Raw genomic sequence first — 18,843 nt, 5'->3', positions numbered from 1 at the left:
CTGTACCCAAAAATACGCTTTTTATGTTTTGTGCTATAAATAAAAAAAGGTCGCCAATTTTGAAGAAAAAAAAATATATTTTACTTTCTGGTATAAAAAAAAAATGTAAAAAAATCGAATTCCGTCATCAATTGTGGCCAATATGTATTCTGCTACATGTTTTTGGTGAAAACAAAAAATTCCATTAAGTGTATATTGATTGGTTTGAGGAAAAGTTATAGCGTCTACAAACTATTGTAATATTTTTTGGGAATTTTTAGATTTTTTTTATTTGTAGTAATGGCGTCGATCGGCGACTTATAGCGTGGCTGCGACATTGCGGCAGGACAAATTAGACACTAAGTGACACTTTTCCCAAGGCGTCTTTCAGGACAGCACCTGAGAGATAGCGACTCCACCCTCCTCGTTAGGAAACACCTTCTTCCTCCAGACTTTAAAGGGAGGCGCCTCCCTACCACACATCAGTTTTTGTGTTTCCTCCGGCCCGGAGGGAACACCTTTTGGGAAGGAGTCTGTTTCTCTTAGGTGTTCCTGAGGGACTAGGCTTCTTTCCCTTTTTTTCCTCCTTTAGAGACCCGCTGTCCTCCCGACCTACCCACGCCTCGTCAGCGGTAGCAAGCGGGCTCCTCTTCCCCTCTTGTGCTCGGAGAGAGCCGAAGACTCGGTGGCCCGCACGTTCGTAGGCACGGCGGCGCGCGTGTGCCGCCGCCATGTTTGTTTTCGGCGGTCGCGCCGGAAGTGACAGAGCGGGTCATCGGGTCAGCTGAAACGTCGTTTCCGGCGTGGACGCAGGGGGGAGGAGGGAGGACAGGTGCTGGTGCCTATTTCCGCTTCCGGTCCGGTGCAGCTGCACGGCGTGACTCCGGAGGCGGCGTTTAGCCACAAGTGGATCTCTGCACAGCTGATTATGGAAGATTCAGCGTCTGCAGCGGTGGGGACAGGCACAGGCACCAGCAAGGCCCAGGTAAGAGGCAGCAGTTAAAGTCTGCCTTTCTTTTTCTATTTCCTGGCGTTTGGTCTCGCTCTCTCCTTTCTTTTTTCCCCCCTGGTGGCAAGGGGCCTGTCTGGGCACTAGAAGCTGACTGGTTTCTTCTTAGTGCACCTGTGTGGTGATCCCTATCAAAGCTGAGACTGGGTCTCACTAAGGGTTCCCTGTTTTTTTTCCCTTTTTTGTCTTTTTCTTCATAGGCTAAGAGCTCTGACCCAAAGAAAAGATGTCCTTCTTGCAGGGCCAAGCTGGGAGAAAATTGGAAGAAAACCTTATGCAGTCCCTGCATTACTTCTTTAGTTAAAGAGGAATCTGCCTCTGTATGTGAGGATCTGGTGGCCTCTGTAAAGAAGGAGCTGTACGCCACGATCCAGAATTTTCGTGACTCACTAGCAAACCCGGCTGCTAGTCAGCCTTCCACTTCAGAGTCTTCCCAGGGGTCTCTCTCAATCCCGGTGTTAGAATCTCTGCCTGAAGACCCTTCAGATAGGGAAAAGCAGTCCACTGCTCTTTCCGTTAAAGATTCGGAAGAGGAGTTGGAGGATTCTGAGGTAGCCCCCTCTAAATTCAAACTGTCCCTTGAAGAGGTCGATGGGCTCCTTAAAGCCATTCATGCTACGCTTGGTTTAAGTGAGGAGAAAAAGGAATTATCACTCCATGACCGCATGTATGCTGGGTTGGATGAGCCTAAGGGCCGAACATTCCCAGTTCATCCGGTCATCTCTGAGGCCATTAGGAAAGAATGGCAGGATCCAGAGAAAAAGCCCTTTTTCTCCAAAGCCCACAAAAGGCGTTTTCCTTTCAAGGAGGACCCTGCAGCAGTATGGAACAAGGTGCCCAGACTGGATGCCGCCTTTTCCCAGGTTTCAAGGTCCACAGATCTGTCCTTTGAGGATATGGGAGTTTTGAAAGATCCGATGGACAAACGCATGGATCTTTTGCTCAAGAGATCATGGCAATCAGTTATGAGCAATTTAAAACCAGCAATGGCCACAACGTGTGTAGCCAGAAATTTAGAATACTGGATTAACCAGTTAAAGTCACATATAGCTGCAGATTCCCCTAAACAGGAAATCTTAGATTCTTTTCCTACCCTGATTACGGCAGTGGCCTATGTTGCAGATGCCTCAGCTGAGGCAATTAAGATATCGGCCAGGTCAGCAGCTCTAACTAATGCTGCAAGAAGAGCCTTATGGCTTAAAACCTGGCCGGGTGACTCGGCTTCAAAGAATAAGCTGTGTGGGTTACCCTTTTCAGGAGACTTGCTCTTCGGCTCTGACCTCGATAATATTCTTGACAGGACAGCCGATAAAAAGAGATCCTTTCCGGTCAAAAAGAAAAAGCAGGTACCAAAGCGTCTTTTTCGACCTCAAAAAACTCAGGATCAGGACAGCAAGTTGCAAGGGAGAAGGAAAAGTTGGTCCGCCCCGAAGCCGAAGGGTAGAGGCGGAATTCTCTTCCGTCCTCCTACACAGGCCGAAAAATCGCAATGACTCGTCTCTGCGGGTGGGCGGAAGACTACAAGAATTTCTTCCGCAGTGGTCAGGGATAACTTCAAATCAGTTTATCCTGACCACTCTCGCGCAGGGTTACTCACTCGAGTTTGTCAACGACCCCCCAAAAAGGTTCCTGATTACCAACACCCCGCGGGATCCAGTAAGGGCCCTGGCCATGAAGTCCTCTCTAGAGGAACTGATGCAACAGGGCGTAGTAGTACAGGTACCCCTGCAAGAACAGCAGGAGGGGTTTTATTCCCATGTTTTCCTAGTAAAGAAACCGACAGGGAAGTTTCGGTTGATTCTCAACCTAAAACCTTTAAACGAGTCCATAAGGTACAGGAAGTTCAAAATGGACTCAATTTTTTCGGTCAGAAACCTGTTGACGCCAGGATGTTTTATGGCGTCAGTAGATTTAAAAGACGCATACCTACATGTTCCGATCTCTCCCCAGTCTCAGAAGTTCCTCAGGCTGGCGGTGAGGTTGGGGGGTGTGGTTCATCATCTCCAGTTCAGGGCCCTACCCTTCGGCCTGTCATCATCTCCCCGAATTTTTACCAAAATAATGGCAGAAGCTTTAGCGCCACTGCGTCTTCAGGGAATCGCAGTTATTCCTTATTTAGACGATCTGCTGTTTTTCGCCCCATCCAGCGAGGAATTGCAGACCAATCTAGGCAAAGCTCGCAGCCATCTGGAGGCGTTGGGTTGGATTTTGAACCTCCAAAAGTCGTCCCTAAACCCATCTCAGGAGATTCGGTTTTAGGGTTTCTAATAAATTCGGTGGAGCAAAAAATCTTCCTTCCCTTAGACAAAAAGGACAGGATTTCCGGTGCAGTGTCTTTATTACAGACCAGCCAAAATCTGACAGTAAGACAGGTTATGTCAGCTTTGGGAGTTCTGACTTCAGCAATGCCAGCAGTCCAGTGGGCAAGAATGCATTTCAGGTGTCTGCAGGCTTTCCTTCTAAAATCTTGGGATCACACAGTGGCATCCCTAGAGGCAGAGGTGAGAATGTCAACCCAGGTAAAAAGGTCCCTATGGTGGTGGAAAAGACAGGAGGTCTTATCGGAAGGGTTAGTCTGGGCTTTTCCAGTCGGGAAAAGACTAACAACCGACGCCAGTTCCTGGGGGTGGGGAGCCCATCTAGGAACACGTTTCACTCAGGGGTCCTGGGCCAAAGAGGAGACAATAAGGTCCTCAAACTGGAGGGAACTCAAGGCGATTGCCTTAGCTCTGGAGTTGTTTGTTCAGGAACTGCAGTCCCATCACGTCCAGGTCCTAACAGACAATGCCACGGCAGTGGCTTATTTAAACAGACAGGGGGGTACAAGAAGCAGGTCGCTTCAGGTACTGGCCATGGAGATTCTTCGGTGGGCGGAAAAACATTTGTTATCCCTATCAGCAGTCCACCTAAAAGGGGATCTAAACAGGGTAGCGGACTTCCTAAGCAGAAACGCTATTCGGGAAGCAGAATGGTCTCTAAATCCGGAGGTATTCACAATGATTGCCGGAAAATGGGGTTTACCAGAAGTAGACCTGTTCGCCTCAAGGGTGAACGCCCAGGTTCCCCAGTTCTTTTCCCTGGACAGTCGCGATGGCTCGCTGGGCACAGATGCGCTAGCTTATCCATGGGAATTTCGTCTTTGCTATGCTTTCCCCCCATTTCAGTTAATCCCGTTAATTTTAAGAAAAATTCAGAGGGAGAAGGTACCAGTTATTCTAATCACGCCCTTTTGGCCAAAAAGGGCTTGGTTTTCGACAGTTCTAGGCCTGGCAATCAAGCCTTGTTGGCGTCTGCCCCTCAGACACGATCTGTTGTTGCAGGGCCCAGTGAACCATCCAGGAGTGGCCAGCCTGGCTCTCACGGCCTGGTTTTCTGAAAGGCAGCTCCTTAGGAGCAAGGGGTTTTCCAACCGTTTGATCTCGACCCTTTTAGCAAGTAGGAAAAGGGTTACGAGGGCCATTTATTCTAAGGTCTGGAAGCGTTATGAAACTTGGTGTTTGTCAGCCGCCCAGGTGACAGGGAGCCTTGTCTCCATCTTGGAGTTTTTACAAGATGGTGCAGACAAGGGACTGGCAGTTAGTACCCTGAAGGTGCAAGTAGCAGCCCTGATGGTGTTCTTAGAAAAATCTGTGGCCTCAGATCCGCTGGTGATCAGGTTCTTTAGAGCTCTTAAAAGATCTAGGCCAGCTCCTGTTAAGGTTTTTCCTAGATGGGATTTGTCGGTAGTCCTACAGTCTCTAACAAAAGGGCCTTTTGAGCCTCTTGTGGAGGCTTCCCTTAGGTTTCTCACATTAAAAACCGTGTTTCTGATTGCCATTGTCTCTGCACGCAGGATCAGTGAGCTAAATGCTCTGTCAATTAAAGAACCATATCTTTCCATTTTTCCTGACAGAGTTATTCTTAGAACAGATGCAAAATTCTTACCGAAGGTAGCTTCAGTTCAGAACCGTATACAGGACATAGTACTGCCAACGTTTTGTGTTAACCCCAAAGGAAATAAGGAGACTTCTTTCCATACTTTGGACGTCAGAAGGACTCTGCTGAGTTATTTAAAAAGGACGGAGTCCTTCAGGCGTTCAGATTCACTGTTTGTACTTTTCTCAGGAAGAAAAAAGGGTTTTCAGGCTTCTAAAGTTACTTTAGCTAGATGGCTGAAATTAGCTATCTCAGAGGCATATTCCCAGGCAGGGTTATCTCCTCCAGCAGGAATTTGTGCACACTCAACCAGAGCTCTGGCGTCTACGTGGGCAGAGAGAGCTGGTGCCACCCCTGAGCAGATCTGCAAGGCGGCGACGTGGTCGAGTTTTCACACATTTGTGAAACATTATAGACTGGATCTCACTTCTGCCAGCGATCAGGCGTTTGGCAGAAAGGTCCTGCAAGCTGTTGTCCCGCCCTAAGGGGTAAGTCTCTGTTATCCTCTCAGGTGCTGTCCTGAAAGACGCCTTGGGAAAGACCAAGTTAGACTTACCGGTAACTTGTTTTCCAGAAGTCTTTCAGGACAGCAAGCATCCCGCCCTATGGTATTATATTATGCTACGCTGGGACTAACGTATGTGTTTATGTGTTCCAGCCGGGGCCGGAGGTTCTCTTCTACAACTGATGTGTGGTAGGGAGGCGCCTCCCTTTAAAGTCTGGAGGAAGAAGGTGTTTCCTAACGAGGAGGGTGGAGTCGCTATCTCTCAGGTGCTGTCCTGAAAGACTTCTGGAAAACAAGTTACCGGTAAGTCTAACTTGGTCTTTTGGGGACCAGTGACACCATTACAGTGATCAGTGATAAAAAAAAAATGTACTGTCTGAAATAATCTGTTCAATTAACTAATAGGCGGATGTAGAACACAATCTATGTTATCCTCTAATCTCTGAATTTCCTATATTGTTACCCTCCCCCTTCCCAATGTTATTCCCTTAGTTATAGTTGTACAGGCTGACTAGCGGCTCAATGCAGTGACCTCCCAGACCTACAGTGTTAACCCATTTGGGGTTGGCTGGATTGGGCCATCAAGATTTGAACAAAACCTATTTTATATGCCTTTATAATATTTTTTATTACAATGATATGTACCATTTGCAACAATCTTAATTGTTATGTTCTCTTTTGATAAAAGAAAACATTTATGAAGGGAAAAAAAAATGCACTGTCAATGTACTAATGGCACTGGCAGGGAACAGGTTAACATCAGGGGTGATCAAAGGGCTTAAATGTTGTCCCTAGGGAGTGCTTGCTAACTGTGTGGGGGGGGTGCTTGTACTGAGGGAAGACAGAGATTCTTGTTCCAGCTTAGCAGAAACACAGGATCTCTGTCCTCCCTTGTCACAGAACGGCGATCTGTTTACATAGGCAGACCCCGTTTTCAATGGATATCCCCATTGAAAACGTCTGCGTATGACGAAATGCGTCTGAAAGGGCGTGCAGTGATGTCACCGCGTCAATTTGAAGAAGGGAGGGCTCCTAATATGCCGACCAGCATCTTTTACGTGTTCTTAATCTATCTATGTTTGTAAGTATCAGTATTTTTTTTAATAAATTGTCCTGCATTATGGAATTATGCTATGGTCCCCTTCCTTTCTATATGCTGTATGATTTCACGGACCGCATGTTGAAAGAGCCTAGCATCCTGCAATATCTGAGAGGAATTCCTGGGGTCTTCTATTCAGATGTCAGAAGCCGTGGCTGGGTTATAGCCGAATGCTGGTGTGGGTTGGCCCTCTGGTAAGCGGCTTTCCATATGGTGGTCCATATCGCCGCGATCTGCCGCCTGCCCAGTGCGTCTGCGCGCCGCTGTCTACGGCCCATGCCCCGTAGCCAGCGGTGGCTGTCTTCGGGTAAATATCTCCTAAACCGTATAGGTTTAGGAGATATTTCTTGGACCTACAGGTAAGCCTTAATCTAGGCTTACCTGTAGGTCAAAGTTGGTTGTAAGGGTTTACAACCACTTTAAGGACCAGGCCTCTTTTTCAGACTTGGTGTTTACATGTTTAAAACTTTTTTTTTTTTTGCTAGAAAATTACTTAGAACCCCCAAACATTTAATATTGTTTTTTTTTTTCTAACACCCTAGAGAATAAAATGGCGGTCATTGCAATACTTTTTTTTCACACCGTATTTGCGCAGCGGTCTTACAAGTGCACTTTTTTTGGAAAAAAATCACTTTTTTGAATAAAAAAAATAAGACCTCAGTAAAATTAGCCCAATTTTTTTTTATATTGTGAAAGATAATGTTACGCCGAGTAAATTGATACCTAACATGTCATGCTTCAAAATTGCGCCCGCTCGTGGAATGGCGTCAAACTTTTAGCCTCAAAAATCTCCATAAGCGACATTTAAAAAATTCTACAGGTTACACTTTTTGCATTACGGAGGAGTTCTAGGGCTAGAATTATTGCTCTCGCTCTACCGATCGCGGCAATACCTCACATCTGTGGTTTAACTACCATTTTCATATGCGGGCGCTACTCACCCCGTCTCGTCGGGACGGGGTGATTTTAAAAACCTTTTTTTTATTTTTTCTTATTTATTTTAATTGATTTTATTTATTTTTACACTGTTTAAAAAAAAGGATCACTTTTATTCCTATTACAAGGAATGTAAACATCCCTTGTAATAGAAAAAAGCATGACAGGTCCTCTTAAATATGAGATCTGGGGGTCAAAAAGTCCTCACATCACATATTTGAACTTAAATCAATAAAAAAAAATGTAATTTGAAAAAATTACATTGAAAAAATGTGCCTTTAAGAGGTATGGGCAGAAGTGACGTTTTGACCTCGCTTCCGCCCTCCTATGGTATAGAGACGAGTGGGGGCCATCTTAGCCTCACTCGTCTCTATACCCAGCCATCTATAGGACCCGATCGCCTCCGCCACTACCGACGGCTCCGGTAAGTGGTGGAGGGCGCGGGAGAGCAGCGGGGGGGTGGCACCTCACCCGCCGCCGATAGAGGTGATCTCGCGGCGAACTCGCACACACGACCGGCGCCTGAAGATATGGATATCTCGGTTGTGGCAGCAGCTGCTGCCGTTGACCGAGATATCCCTCTTCAAAAAACGGACGTACATCGGCGTGCGCTGGTCGTAAAGTGGTTAATATTGTTTACTGTGTTTTTCCCACTTAAACTGCAGCCTTTTTATTAGTTTAAAGTTTTTTAGGGTAGCACAGTTTTCTGTATTCCAAGATTTAGCCAGTGATTGGATGTGGGGGCTGAAGAAGAGGTCAGAGTCAAGGATTACACCCAGGACCCTGGCATGAGTGGAGGGACCAATGGTTGTGCCATTGATCTCAATGGTAAAGTCATGGGGGGGGGGGAGGAACAATTACAAGCTCAGTTTTAGAAAGATTGAGTTTGAGGATGTGATGTAACATCCATACTGATATGTCACTCAGTAAGTTTGTGATATGTGAGGAGATTGAGGCGGTGAGCTGAGTGCAGAGATAGATCTGGGTGTCTTCAGTGTAGAGGTGGTATTGGAAGCCATAGGAGGTGTGACGGAACCGATCCCACACTCCGATTGAGTGCTTCCGTCATATACCACTTCCTCCCAGCCTGAATGTAGATATCAGATATTCCAACCGCTCACAAGCACAAAACAAGATGACACTTGCTTAGTGCTAACATGGACTCATTTATTAGAACCAAAATGACAAGTATTTATAATACAGTAGAAGACTAAAACCTAACCTAATTAGCATGAGCTAATTATCTAAATCAACACTCAGACTAGTTGACTGAGAGATAAGACTTTTCGGCTCCTAGCTCACTAACAATTCAATAAACATTACCATAAACATAAACACAGGGTTAATTAGCACAAACAACAATGTGTTGAATACTCCTACAAGCCAGACTAGACTCATTTACACAACACGCAGGTGGCTGGAGTTCATGACATTAACATCTAAGAGTTTGTGTCCCAATAGTGTGATTCAGTCTTCTAACATGGCATTTACATATCCAGAGTCTGTGTGTCTTGGGGGGGACATGGATCTGAATTCAAGTAACACCACCTCAGGGGTCCCTAGGCATACAGCTCACAAAGAGTACCGTTCCCCCAAATGCGAGGGCCCATAATCACAAGGCAAGAGGCTCGCATTCAGTCCCCTCCAAGAGCCTCGGTCCCAGCTAGGTCTGTCACAGGAGGTTATCAACTGGCCCAGGGAAGAGGTATAGAGAAGAGAGGATAGGAGGGGCCCAAGGACAGAGCACTGGGGTACTCCAACAGAAAGAGGAAGAGGAGTGGATTAGATGGTAGGAGGAGAACCAGGAAAGAGCAGAGTCATGGAGGCCAAGTTAGTGGAGTTTGTTAAGGTGGAGTGGGTGGTCAACTGTGTCGAAGGCAGCAGAAAGGTCCAAGAGTATAGAGTACTGGCAGTTGGTTTTAGCAGTTCATAGGTGAGTTTTAGTAGGGCAGTTTCAGTGGAATGATGTGAGCGGAAGCTGGACTGTAGGGGATCAAGAAGGTTCTTGTCAAGTGAAGTAGCCACTCATACAGTTGTGAACAGGGCATTAAAGAAGCCTGGAGGCAAATGGAAGCAGGGAGATGGGTTTTGTTTTTTTTAAATCAGAAAAACGTTTATTGAGCATAAAAAAAAAGGAATACATAATCAAGTGCAGGGTGCAACATGCACCAAATACAAGGATAGCACAACTGACAATACTTTAGTATAGATAATACATGTACATTGCTTTAGTGTTCATGGTTTAGCTAGGAGCCTAGGTAGAGGAGGCAACAGGGTGGCCGGTGGGTGTACTCTGTGTAGGTCAGCCTTGGGGGTATAAGGAGGGCCTTAATTGCTGCGACTGGTGGTCATTGGGTCACAGTGAAACATAAGAGTTAATGCCAATTTAGCTCACGTGACAGGGTGACGGTGCGGTCCCAGGTCAGTCCTGTTCCGTGCTGGTGGTTGAATCCCTTACCCACCTATCCCAAATCTTGTTGAACTTAGTCAGGCAGCCTCTGTGCTTATAGAGCACCCTTTTGTAGGGAAGGGTAGCATTGATCGCCCCTCTCCATTGCTGGATGGTGGGGGGGGGGGGGGTGTTGTTCTGATCCAGGTGCGGGCTATCTGCATCCTGGCGAGGAACAGCGATTCCTGTAGAAAGATAGTTAGGTTCCTCTCTTTTTCTGGGAGAGGGAGGATGCCAAGTAGGCATTGGCGAGGGTACAGAGACAGAGGGGAGCCCATTTGGTCATGGAGAAATTTGACAACCTGGGACCAGTATTCCTGGAGTTTTGGACATGACCATAGCAGGTGATAAAAGGTGCCCTGTGGATCACCGCACTTGGGGCATGGCAGGCTAGAGTTAGGTTTGAACCTGGATAGGCGGATGGGGGTGAGGTAGGATCTGTGGAGCATGTATAGGTGAGTGAGCCTATCTGACAGTTTAGGGGAGACTATCTTGTAGGTGGCCAATGCATCTTCCCAGTTCTCGTCCTCCACTGCCCCAAGATCCACCTCCCACTTGGACTTGACAGGGAGATGGGTTTTAAGTTATTCAAACAGGTAAGGTCCAGTGAAGGTTTTTTTTTAAGTAAAGGGGTAAACTGTGCATGTTTGAGCAGGGAGGGAAAGGTGCGGGAAGAAAGGAGACGTTGAAGATGTGGGTTAGCAGGAAGGTGGACGCAATGATTGTGAGGGGACAGGGGACTAGTGGTGAGTTGGGCCATGGAAAGAAGTTTGGCAATTTCTTCTGTGGTAACAGGGTTGAAGGAGGAAAGTATTGTGTGTGGTGTTGGCCCTGGTGTGTTGGTTGGGGGAGGAAGCTGGACGCTGGATATCTCATCGGGAATTCTGTCGATTTTGTTTTTGCAATGATTGCAATCTCCTGTATAGGTTCCAGCTAAAAAAGAATGTAAATACTTTGCTCCCCCACTGATCTCACCTCTGCATTCTGCCTACACACTTCAAGAGAGGTCAGAGCTGTACAGATTAAGTTCAGATCGTTGTTTAGGTGAGACAATAAAGCCCCATACACACTATCAGATTTTCTGCAGATTTTTGTCTTCAGATCTCCCAAAACCATGTAGTAGAAGGGCCTGCCTGATTGCATACAAATTGAAACTCCTAAGGTTTGACCTCATATTATATGGTTTTTGGTAAATCTGAAGGAAAGAATCAGCAGAAAATCTGATAGTGTGTATGGGGCTTTAGAGAGAAAAGAAAAATGAACACCCCAATAACCTTGACAGGGCTACAGATGTGTAATGCCGCGTACACACGGTCGAACTGTATGACGTACTTAGTCCGTTGAAACACATTTCAACGGACAATCCGCTCGTGTGTGGGCTTCAGCGGACTTTTTCAGCGTGCAGTCTGGAGTACTAAGAATTTCGGTTTGCACAAAAATCTTTCCGTCGTACTTTGGTTTCAGCGGACAATACGGTCGTCAGTATGCTAGTCCGACGGACTAAGAATGGCGCATGCCCAGAAAGGATTTACAGGGCGGAAGCGCTCTGTCTTGTAAAACTAGTGTTCGTTTTGAAGCTAGCATATTCGTCATGCTGCTAATTTTGTGTTTTTTTAATATAGCACATTCTTTTCTTCTTCAGAATGCAAGAAAAGTGAAGTTGCTTTGCTGCTATTCACACAGAGTTATCACAAATGTCTTTATTCATCCTCATCCTATGATTAATATTCCAATTCAAGAATAAATTAAAAAAACAAAAACGGACGAATTAAGCTGAAGTCTGAAAAGCGCGAATCGTCTCTAACCAAACTTCCACTAACGCAAAGTCAGCAGAAGGAGCCCAAAGGGTGCTTTGCTGTGTCTTGGACTTCCTATTTCTAGTCCCGTCGTACGTGCTGTACGTCATCGCGCAAGCTTTCGTCGGACTGTTTGTGTATCCGTGTGTGGTCAAGTCCGTTCAGTGGAAAGTACGCCGGATTGTCCGTCGGATTGTATGACGGACTAAGTACGTCATACAGTTCGATCGTGTGTACGCGGCATAAGAGTAGCAGTGATCACCATGCAGGGAATATTGACAGCAAAGAGTCGGCCCATTAACCCCTTACATTCCCATTCTAATATTGTACAACCAATACCATCCGACAATTCTGTGCTGTCCTTCTACAGAGAAACCTGCATAGATCACATGACCACATCAATGAGGATGGAGGAGGACCGGAGTCATGCGACTGAGAGGATACTAAACCTCACCCTGGAGATCATCTACCTGCTGACCGGAGAGGTGAGGAGGATTCTGGGAGGTCACATGACATCATTCTTATCTCTATTAATAAAACACAGACCTGACCGAAGAGGTGAGGAGGATTCTGGGATTCTAATATTTGGTTTTCCAATACAGAGTTTTCCTCTTCTAAAGTATGGAGGTCATATGACCATCACAGTGCCCCCATGTGACTCCCTAAACCCAGAGAGACACAACATGCAGAAGATTCTAGAAGTCACCAAGAAGATGATGGAGCTGCTGACAGGAGAGGTGAGCGGTGCTGGGAATTCTGGGACATTATCCAGTAACAGACAAGGGATGTGTCTGGATGGTGACTGTATCATTGTTTGTGTCAGGTTCCTATAAGGTGTCAGGATGTCACTGTCTATTTCTCCATGGAGGAGTGGGAGTATTTAGAAGGACACAAGGATCTCTACAAGGACGTCATGATGGACAATCAGCCGCCCCTCACATCACCGGGTAAGAGGAGACTTTATTGTAAAGGAGAGAGCAGTACGGAGGCTCCACCTAGATCCCCCATCATCTGATAAACACATAGAAACAATGTATTCAGTCAGTGTGTGTGTTTCCTACAGATAGATCCAGTAATGGGAACCCACCAGAGAGATGTCCCCGTCCTCTGTATTCCCGGGATTCCACACAGGAAGATCACACCATCCCCCACCATCATCAGGTAGATGAGGAACAATCACTGATAGTATCATTAGGATCTGTACATTATCTGTATTGTTACCATTGATGTCATTTTTGTTGTATATTCAGAGTGGAAACCTTAGATATTCCAAACTTGAGGTTAAAGCAGAAGAAGAAGAGACGTATGTGAAGGATGATGAGCAGTCTATGGAGAAGGATGATGATGATGTGAAGGATGATGAGCAGTCTATGGAGGAGGATGGAATAACGGGGACATTTTTAGAGGAGGACACTCCTACAGAGATCAGCACAGGTGGGTCAGAACTCAGGGATTTTGTGACTGTTTAACAATATTGCTCTGTTGTTTTTCAGTACTGTTGTGTGAAGGGAAATTCCATGAGACTCTACTTGCATAGTTCCAGATCTGAGTCACTGACTGCAGACTATGGGCCCTTTCAAATGAGTATTCTGATCAGGTCCACTTGTTTGTTTTTCAGGTGGACCTGAACGAATGCTCCATGCAGCTTAATAGACAGCAGGATGTAAATGAACTTTTGTCTGTACACCTGCTTACCTCCGAAGATTGTCCAGGTCTGGAAATAAAAAAAAAATTGAAAAGTTCTGCATCCTTTTCAATTTTTCTGGACCTAAACATGACAGATTTGATGTAAATGGACATAAGTCACCCATAGAGCCATTGTAGGTCTGCTTGTGTCCGCTGTGTAAATATGGACACAAATTGGGCATAGCTGTTAAAAATACTGACATCCCTCTTATGTATGCAGTAATATTCTTTTTATTTCTATTTTAGTAGATGGACGGGAGATGAGGAAAACCTCAGAGGATTGTCTCACTTTGTCTCCAGACTGTAAAGTAGAAGATGAGGACATCACACAGTATAGTCCAGGAGAAAACCCGACTACCTCAAATGTCCATCCGGCACCACACAGTGTAGATGGACCATCGTATTCCTCTTATCCTGAGGAACCTCAGACTGTGCGGGGCGGTGCGGTCCTTCCAACAGATAAGAGGTTTTCCTGTACTGAATGCGGGAAGTGTTTCCGTTTTAAATCTTGGCTTAATGAGCATAAAATATCTCACACAGGAGAGAAGCAACATTCCTGTCCTGAGTGCAGGAAATGTTTTTCAAAGAAGTCCAATCTTCAAATACATCAGAGATCTCACACGGGGGAGAAGCCGTATTCCTGTCCTGAATGCGGGAAATGTTTTTCAAACGTATCCAGTCTCTACAAACACCAGAGATCTCACACAGGGGAGAAGCCATTTTCCTGTCCTGAATGCGGAAAATGTTTTGCACAAAAAGTAACACTTGTCACTCATCAGAAGTGTCACACGGGGGAGAAGCCGTATTCCTGTCCTGAGTGTGGAAAATGGTTTTCAGAGAAGTCCAATCTTTCTAAACATCAGCGATTGCACACAGGAGAGAAGCCATATTCCTGTCCTGAGTGCGGGAAATGTTTTTCAGAGAAGTCCAGTTTTAACAGGCATCAGAGATTGCACACGGGTGAGAAGCCATATTCCTGTCCTGAGTGTGGGAAATGTTTTCTTCATAAATTTGCACTGCGCACACATCAGAGGTCCCACACAGGTGAGAAGCCATATTCCTGCCCTGAGTGTGGGAATTTTTTTTCAAAGAAGGATCATCTTTACAGACATCAGAGAGTGCACACAAGGGAAAAGTCACATTCCTGTTTCGAGTGAGGGAACCTTGAAGTGTATCGGTGTTGTGAGTGTAGGAAATGTTTTCTATAAGAATTCTGTTTAGAGTTCACACACTGGGAGATGGCACACCTAGATATACACCTCAGAAAACATGTGATTGATCGTTGTCATGTAAGAAACAGTTCATAAAGAGAGCAGAGTTCACCAAAGACATGGATGAAGTGTTGTGCTACATTGGCCATTGATAGCAGTATAAAAATAAAAATGTACTCATTACCTTACTTATTACTTGGGAAATTTTCTGGTGTTAATACCTAGACCTGTGAACCACAGAAAAATATACCAAAAAAACAAGACTTGCTTACTGATGATGTCATTGTGACGGAACATGTAGAGGCGGAGTGGCCGTTGCATCACGTAACTTCAGGTATTTGGTGTAAGTTCCTAGACACCTTTTTCTGGCTGTACTAGTGCTGGTCGGGCACTGATTAATGTAAGAGGCCATCTATTTATCGATTTTTATGTCCTTTTTTTATGAATAAATTTACTACACTATGAGAAACTTTTTTTCCCCTGGTTTACTTGGTTACGTAGTTAGGTTAAATAAAGATACCAGTCCATCTAGTTCAACCTAAATGAGTGTCTACAATTGTCCCTATCCCTGTACATTGCACACTCACATCAGTCCCTACCCTCAAGGAGCCCACAATCCAAGGTCCCAATTCATATACTAGGGCCAATTTTGGACAGAAGCCAATTAACCTACCAGCATGTCTTTGGAGTGTGGGAGGAAACTGGAGTACCCAGGGGAAACCCACGCAGGCACAGGGAGAACATGCAAACTCCAGGCAGGTAGAGTCATGGTTGGGATTTGAACCAGCGACCCTTTTTACTGCTAGGCGAGTGCTACTCACTACACCACTGTGCCGCCCTAAACATGTATGAGATTTATAGAAGGAGAATCCAATAGTTTGCCAAAGCTGGTCCTTTCTTGGAAGCACATGGAGTGGAAATCAAGTGAATATTGACTACTTTTGGTGAAGTGGGCAGTGGCGTTATGGTGAGTGTATAGAGTGCACACTAGTCACTGGGTGTCTTTGTACAGTGTGGAAAGGACAACTCAAGCTTTTTATAAAAGAAAACAATTGGACTTATGTGAAAAGCATTCGCTAATAAAGTGATTTCCTATAATTGTCATCTCCATTTAAAAGCCACACTGTGGCATTTTTCTGATTGAAGTAATTCAGGAAAAATACTGCATTATGGACACTAGATGGAGCTGACGATCATAGGAAAAATAAGTTCCCCAAACTACAGGTTGAAGTGAGATGGAGGTCTGGGGATACATCAATTTAACACCTTCCAGGAGAATACAGAGGTGTGGCATACCTGCTCCAGGAAAAAGAACAGGTTCTGTCTCTGATAAGAGAAAGCAGCTCTGGAAATCCTAATGTGAGAGAGGTGGGAGATCACGGACCGATCTTCAGAGTGAAATGACTACCAGCTACAGTACCTAGAATTGTGCATAGGCAGCACTTTAAAAGCCTTTACAGGTTATCAGTTCAGAGTAAAACTTGAGCTCTTGTTCTAGAATTCTTGCTCTCACTTTGACGTTTGTGGTGATACCTTATATATGTGGTGCAATCACCATTTACATATGCATGCTAGGTGTACAAGCGTATTTTCATGCCAGCATGGGGGGACTAGGGTGCTTTTTTTTTCTTCCTAATCAATGTATTTAAATTAACTTTATTGCTGTCACAGGGGGTGAACCAGCCCCTTGTGATAGTTTTGGGCAGTGACGGGTGCTCTTTATTGAGACATCAGGGGTCTATTAGTATTTGACCAGCTGCTTCTCTGGCTGTACCAGCCAGGGAATGACAGCACAGAAACTGAAAGTGACTAAATCCTGAGCACTTCTGAGTTTATTTTGTATTGTATAATAAGGCTTTGCTGGGTATTAATACAGGCACCAGGACCTGGATGTAAATGATATAGTTATATGATGGACTGGCAAGCATCAGCAGCCTAGTACATCCTAACCATTTAGACACCAGCACTGCAGTATTTCATGGTGACGTGGTGAGCACCAGAAGTGCAGTAGAAGCTTGGTAGGCGGCTAGCACTAGTAGCATCCCGCTGCCACCAAGAATTTGAACACAGGCCCGTAGAGCTCATAGTGTCTTTCCAAAGGTGCTTGCAAATCCTGATTAGCTGCCCCATTATGGATTGGATTTTTTAGCTGTTTTTCACCAGAGACCTCTACAATTTGATTGTGGACCAAACTAATCTTTATGCCAACCAGTATATCCTTGCTAACCCAAATTCATACCTTGCCAGGCCATTCGAGTGGAAACCTGTCACGATTTTTGAATTTAAAACTGTATTAGGCCTAACCCTTAACATGGGCATTACAAAAAAGAATGAACTGCGGTGATATTGGTCCAATTCATCATATGCCCATGTTCTTTGCTAGAGTTGGGAGAGCTATTCGGCCCGAACATCACCTTTTCGACCGTCGGGGGGAACGACACACCAACACGTTTGGATCACCGCAATAAGAGTTAACTATTTATGGACTTTATGAGTTTGTTGCACTGTTTGATGTGATAAATTAACGGGATATCACATATATGCACTACAGCACTTTTTTTTCCCCGATGTCACTGTATTAATATTAAGCAAATTGGGATTCTATCATATTAATTTGATCCACGTGAATAGCACATTTATTGCACTATTGTCACTTTATTTATATCAATTTATGGTAGACGTGATTTAATTATGCTAGTTTGATTCTAGTGATTACCACTCTATTGCACAATTGTCACTTTATTCAGACATTTTCATATATTTTTGTTTTTATTTAAAGACAGCGTGGCCTTTTTTTAACATAAACCCTATTATCATGACTTACAAATCCAATCCCACCAGGGGTGGAGTGGTTGACCAGATTATAGGATAGCAGCTGGCTGGATGATGGCAAAAGCCACAAGGTGGACACAGAGGACTCTGCAGGGCACTCAGGTGAGATCCAGGAGCAGAATCTAAGATATGACCAGGTCTTCACCATGGCTCCTAGAGGTGGAGCTGTTGTGGTGCAGGTGATATCCAGGTTGTGGCCCTTTGACTTATCCAAGCAGGCTGCAACTGTGAGCAAGCGAGGCTCCCTTTGCGGCAATGGGACATTGGACCCACAGGGCAGCAGTGTACATAGGGAAATAGCCAGGGAACACAGGCTGGGAGTGCATAGGTGTAGTTAATGAAGCTGGCGGGAACTCACAGGGGAAACAGACTGGTGCAGAGAATCTAGTAACAAACTGAAGTGTAGGAAGAAAATGACGTGAAGATAGACAGAATGTAAGTAGGGGTGCACAGACTGACAAGGGCAGGATAAAGATATAGGGACACAAGGCTGGAAGCAATCTCGTACACATTGGGGGGTGACATGGACATTCACTGTACTGTTCATTTAAGCACAAGAGACTCCATTTTGTCCTCCTCTGCTTTAGTGTTCTGTAACCTTCACCTAACACACAGAAACCTCTCCTACTAAACACTCTCTACTCCCCCCTCCCTTCTCAATGTTTTACTTTTGCAATTATTCTATTCGCTAGCTTTTAATAATATATTTCTATTTGTTTAGCTCTTAATAACATATTTCTATTTGTTAGTTTTTAATAACATCTCACACCACCCCTTTCTTATCTATGTATAAAATAACATGTAATAATAAATTTTCACACTGAACGGACATTTTAAACACAGTGATTGAGTCCTGTGAATCTGTTCCTGCAGCTGCAGTATTAACTTTGTTTTAGAGTCCCAATCAGAAATCAGTCATAACATTTTGGCGAGTCAGATATCAGGAGCTTGGCAGAGTTTCCAGAAGGAACCGCGCTTTGATCTGGATCATCGGGAACGCAGACATCTAAATGCCGGCTAGGTAAGCTGTCCTTAAGCTTGCTATATTTCTGCCTTTGCTATGTATCCTATCTGTCGGTTCTCAAGGAAACCAGACCACTCTCGGACCTTTCTGGTTGGGTAACGTGTGTGTGTGTGAATGTGTTTGTGTCCCCCTTCACGGGCTGGACTATGTGTGGATAGGGAGAATCCTCTGCAGTTCCCTGCGTTGACTCCTTGTGGGCGACCTGGGTCAGAGGCGCATGGTAGGGTCAGATAAAACTCAGAGAAGAGACGAGGAGGGTCTCTTAATGAGTGTTTTGTCTATTGTCATAAACCCCTTCTATCCACGTAGATAAGTGGAGACTTTTCTTGTAAATCTGCAGATTTGCTGTACTATTTGTTTTAGAGGCAAGAGTGTATAGGCACAGATAGAGAAGACTGGCCA

General features: G+C 45.0%; 2 protein-coding genes across 5 annotated transcripts in view; both read left to right on the top strand.

Annotated features, from left to right (window-relative positions):
- The window catches only part of LOC143989465 (uncharacterized), a 31,227-nt gene extending 16,173 nt beyond the window's left edge, over positions 1-15,054 (top strand). Inside the window, exons 1-6 of one of the 4 annotated variants that reach the window (XM_077489598.1) lie at positions 11,951-12,173; positions 12,291-12,425; positions 12,512-12,635; positions 12,752-12,849; positions 12,939-13,122; positions 13,621-15,054. In XM_077489598.1, coding sequence (XP_077345724.1) covers positions 11,952-12,173; positions 12,291-12,425; positions 12,512-12,635; positions 12,752-12,849; positions 12,939-13,122; positions 13,621-14,531 — 1,674 coding nt within the window. In that variant the 5' untranslated portion in view covers position 11,951 and the 3' untranslated portion in view covers positions 14,532-15,054. Of the gene's footprint in view, positions 1-11,950; positions 12,174-12,290; positions 12,426-12,511; positions 12,636-12,751; positions 12,850-12,938; positions 13,123-13,620 lie in introns of those variants that run through there. The other 3 variants (XM_077489601.1, XM_077489600.1, XM_077489597.1) reach the window with 3 other exon arrangements.
- Positions 1-18,843, top strand: part of LOC143986845 (uncharacterized) — a 237,704-nt gene that overhangs the window by 99,517 nt on the left and 119,344 nt on the right. The gene's annotated exons all lie outside the window — the stretch shown is intronic.

This window comes from Lithobates pipiens, unplaced genomic scaffold, assembly GCF_037356315.1.
Source record: "Lithobates pipiens isolate NorthernLeopardFrog02 unplaced genomic scaffold, aLitPip1_a1.2 Scaffold_18, whole genome shotgun sequence".
Taxonomy (NCBI): domain Eukaryota; kingdom Metazoa; phylum Chordata; class Amphibia; order Anura; family Ranidae; genus Lithobates; species Lithobates pipiens.
The sequence above is the reverse complement of the archived record's forward strand: the minus strand, read 5'-3'. Positions and strand labels throughout refer to the sequence as shown.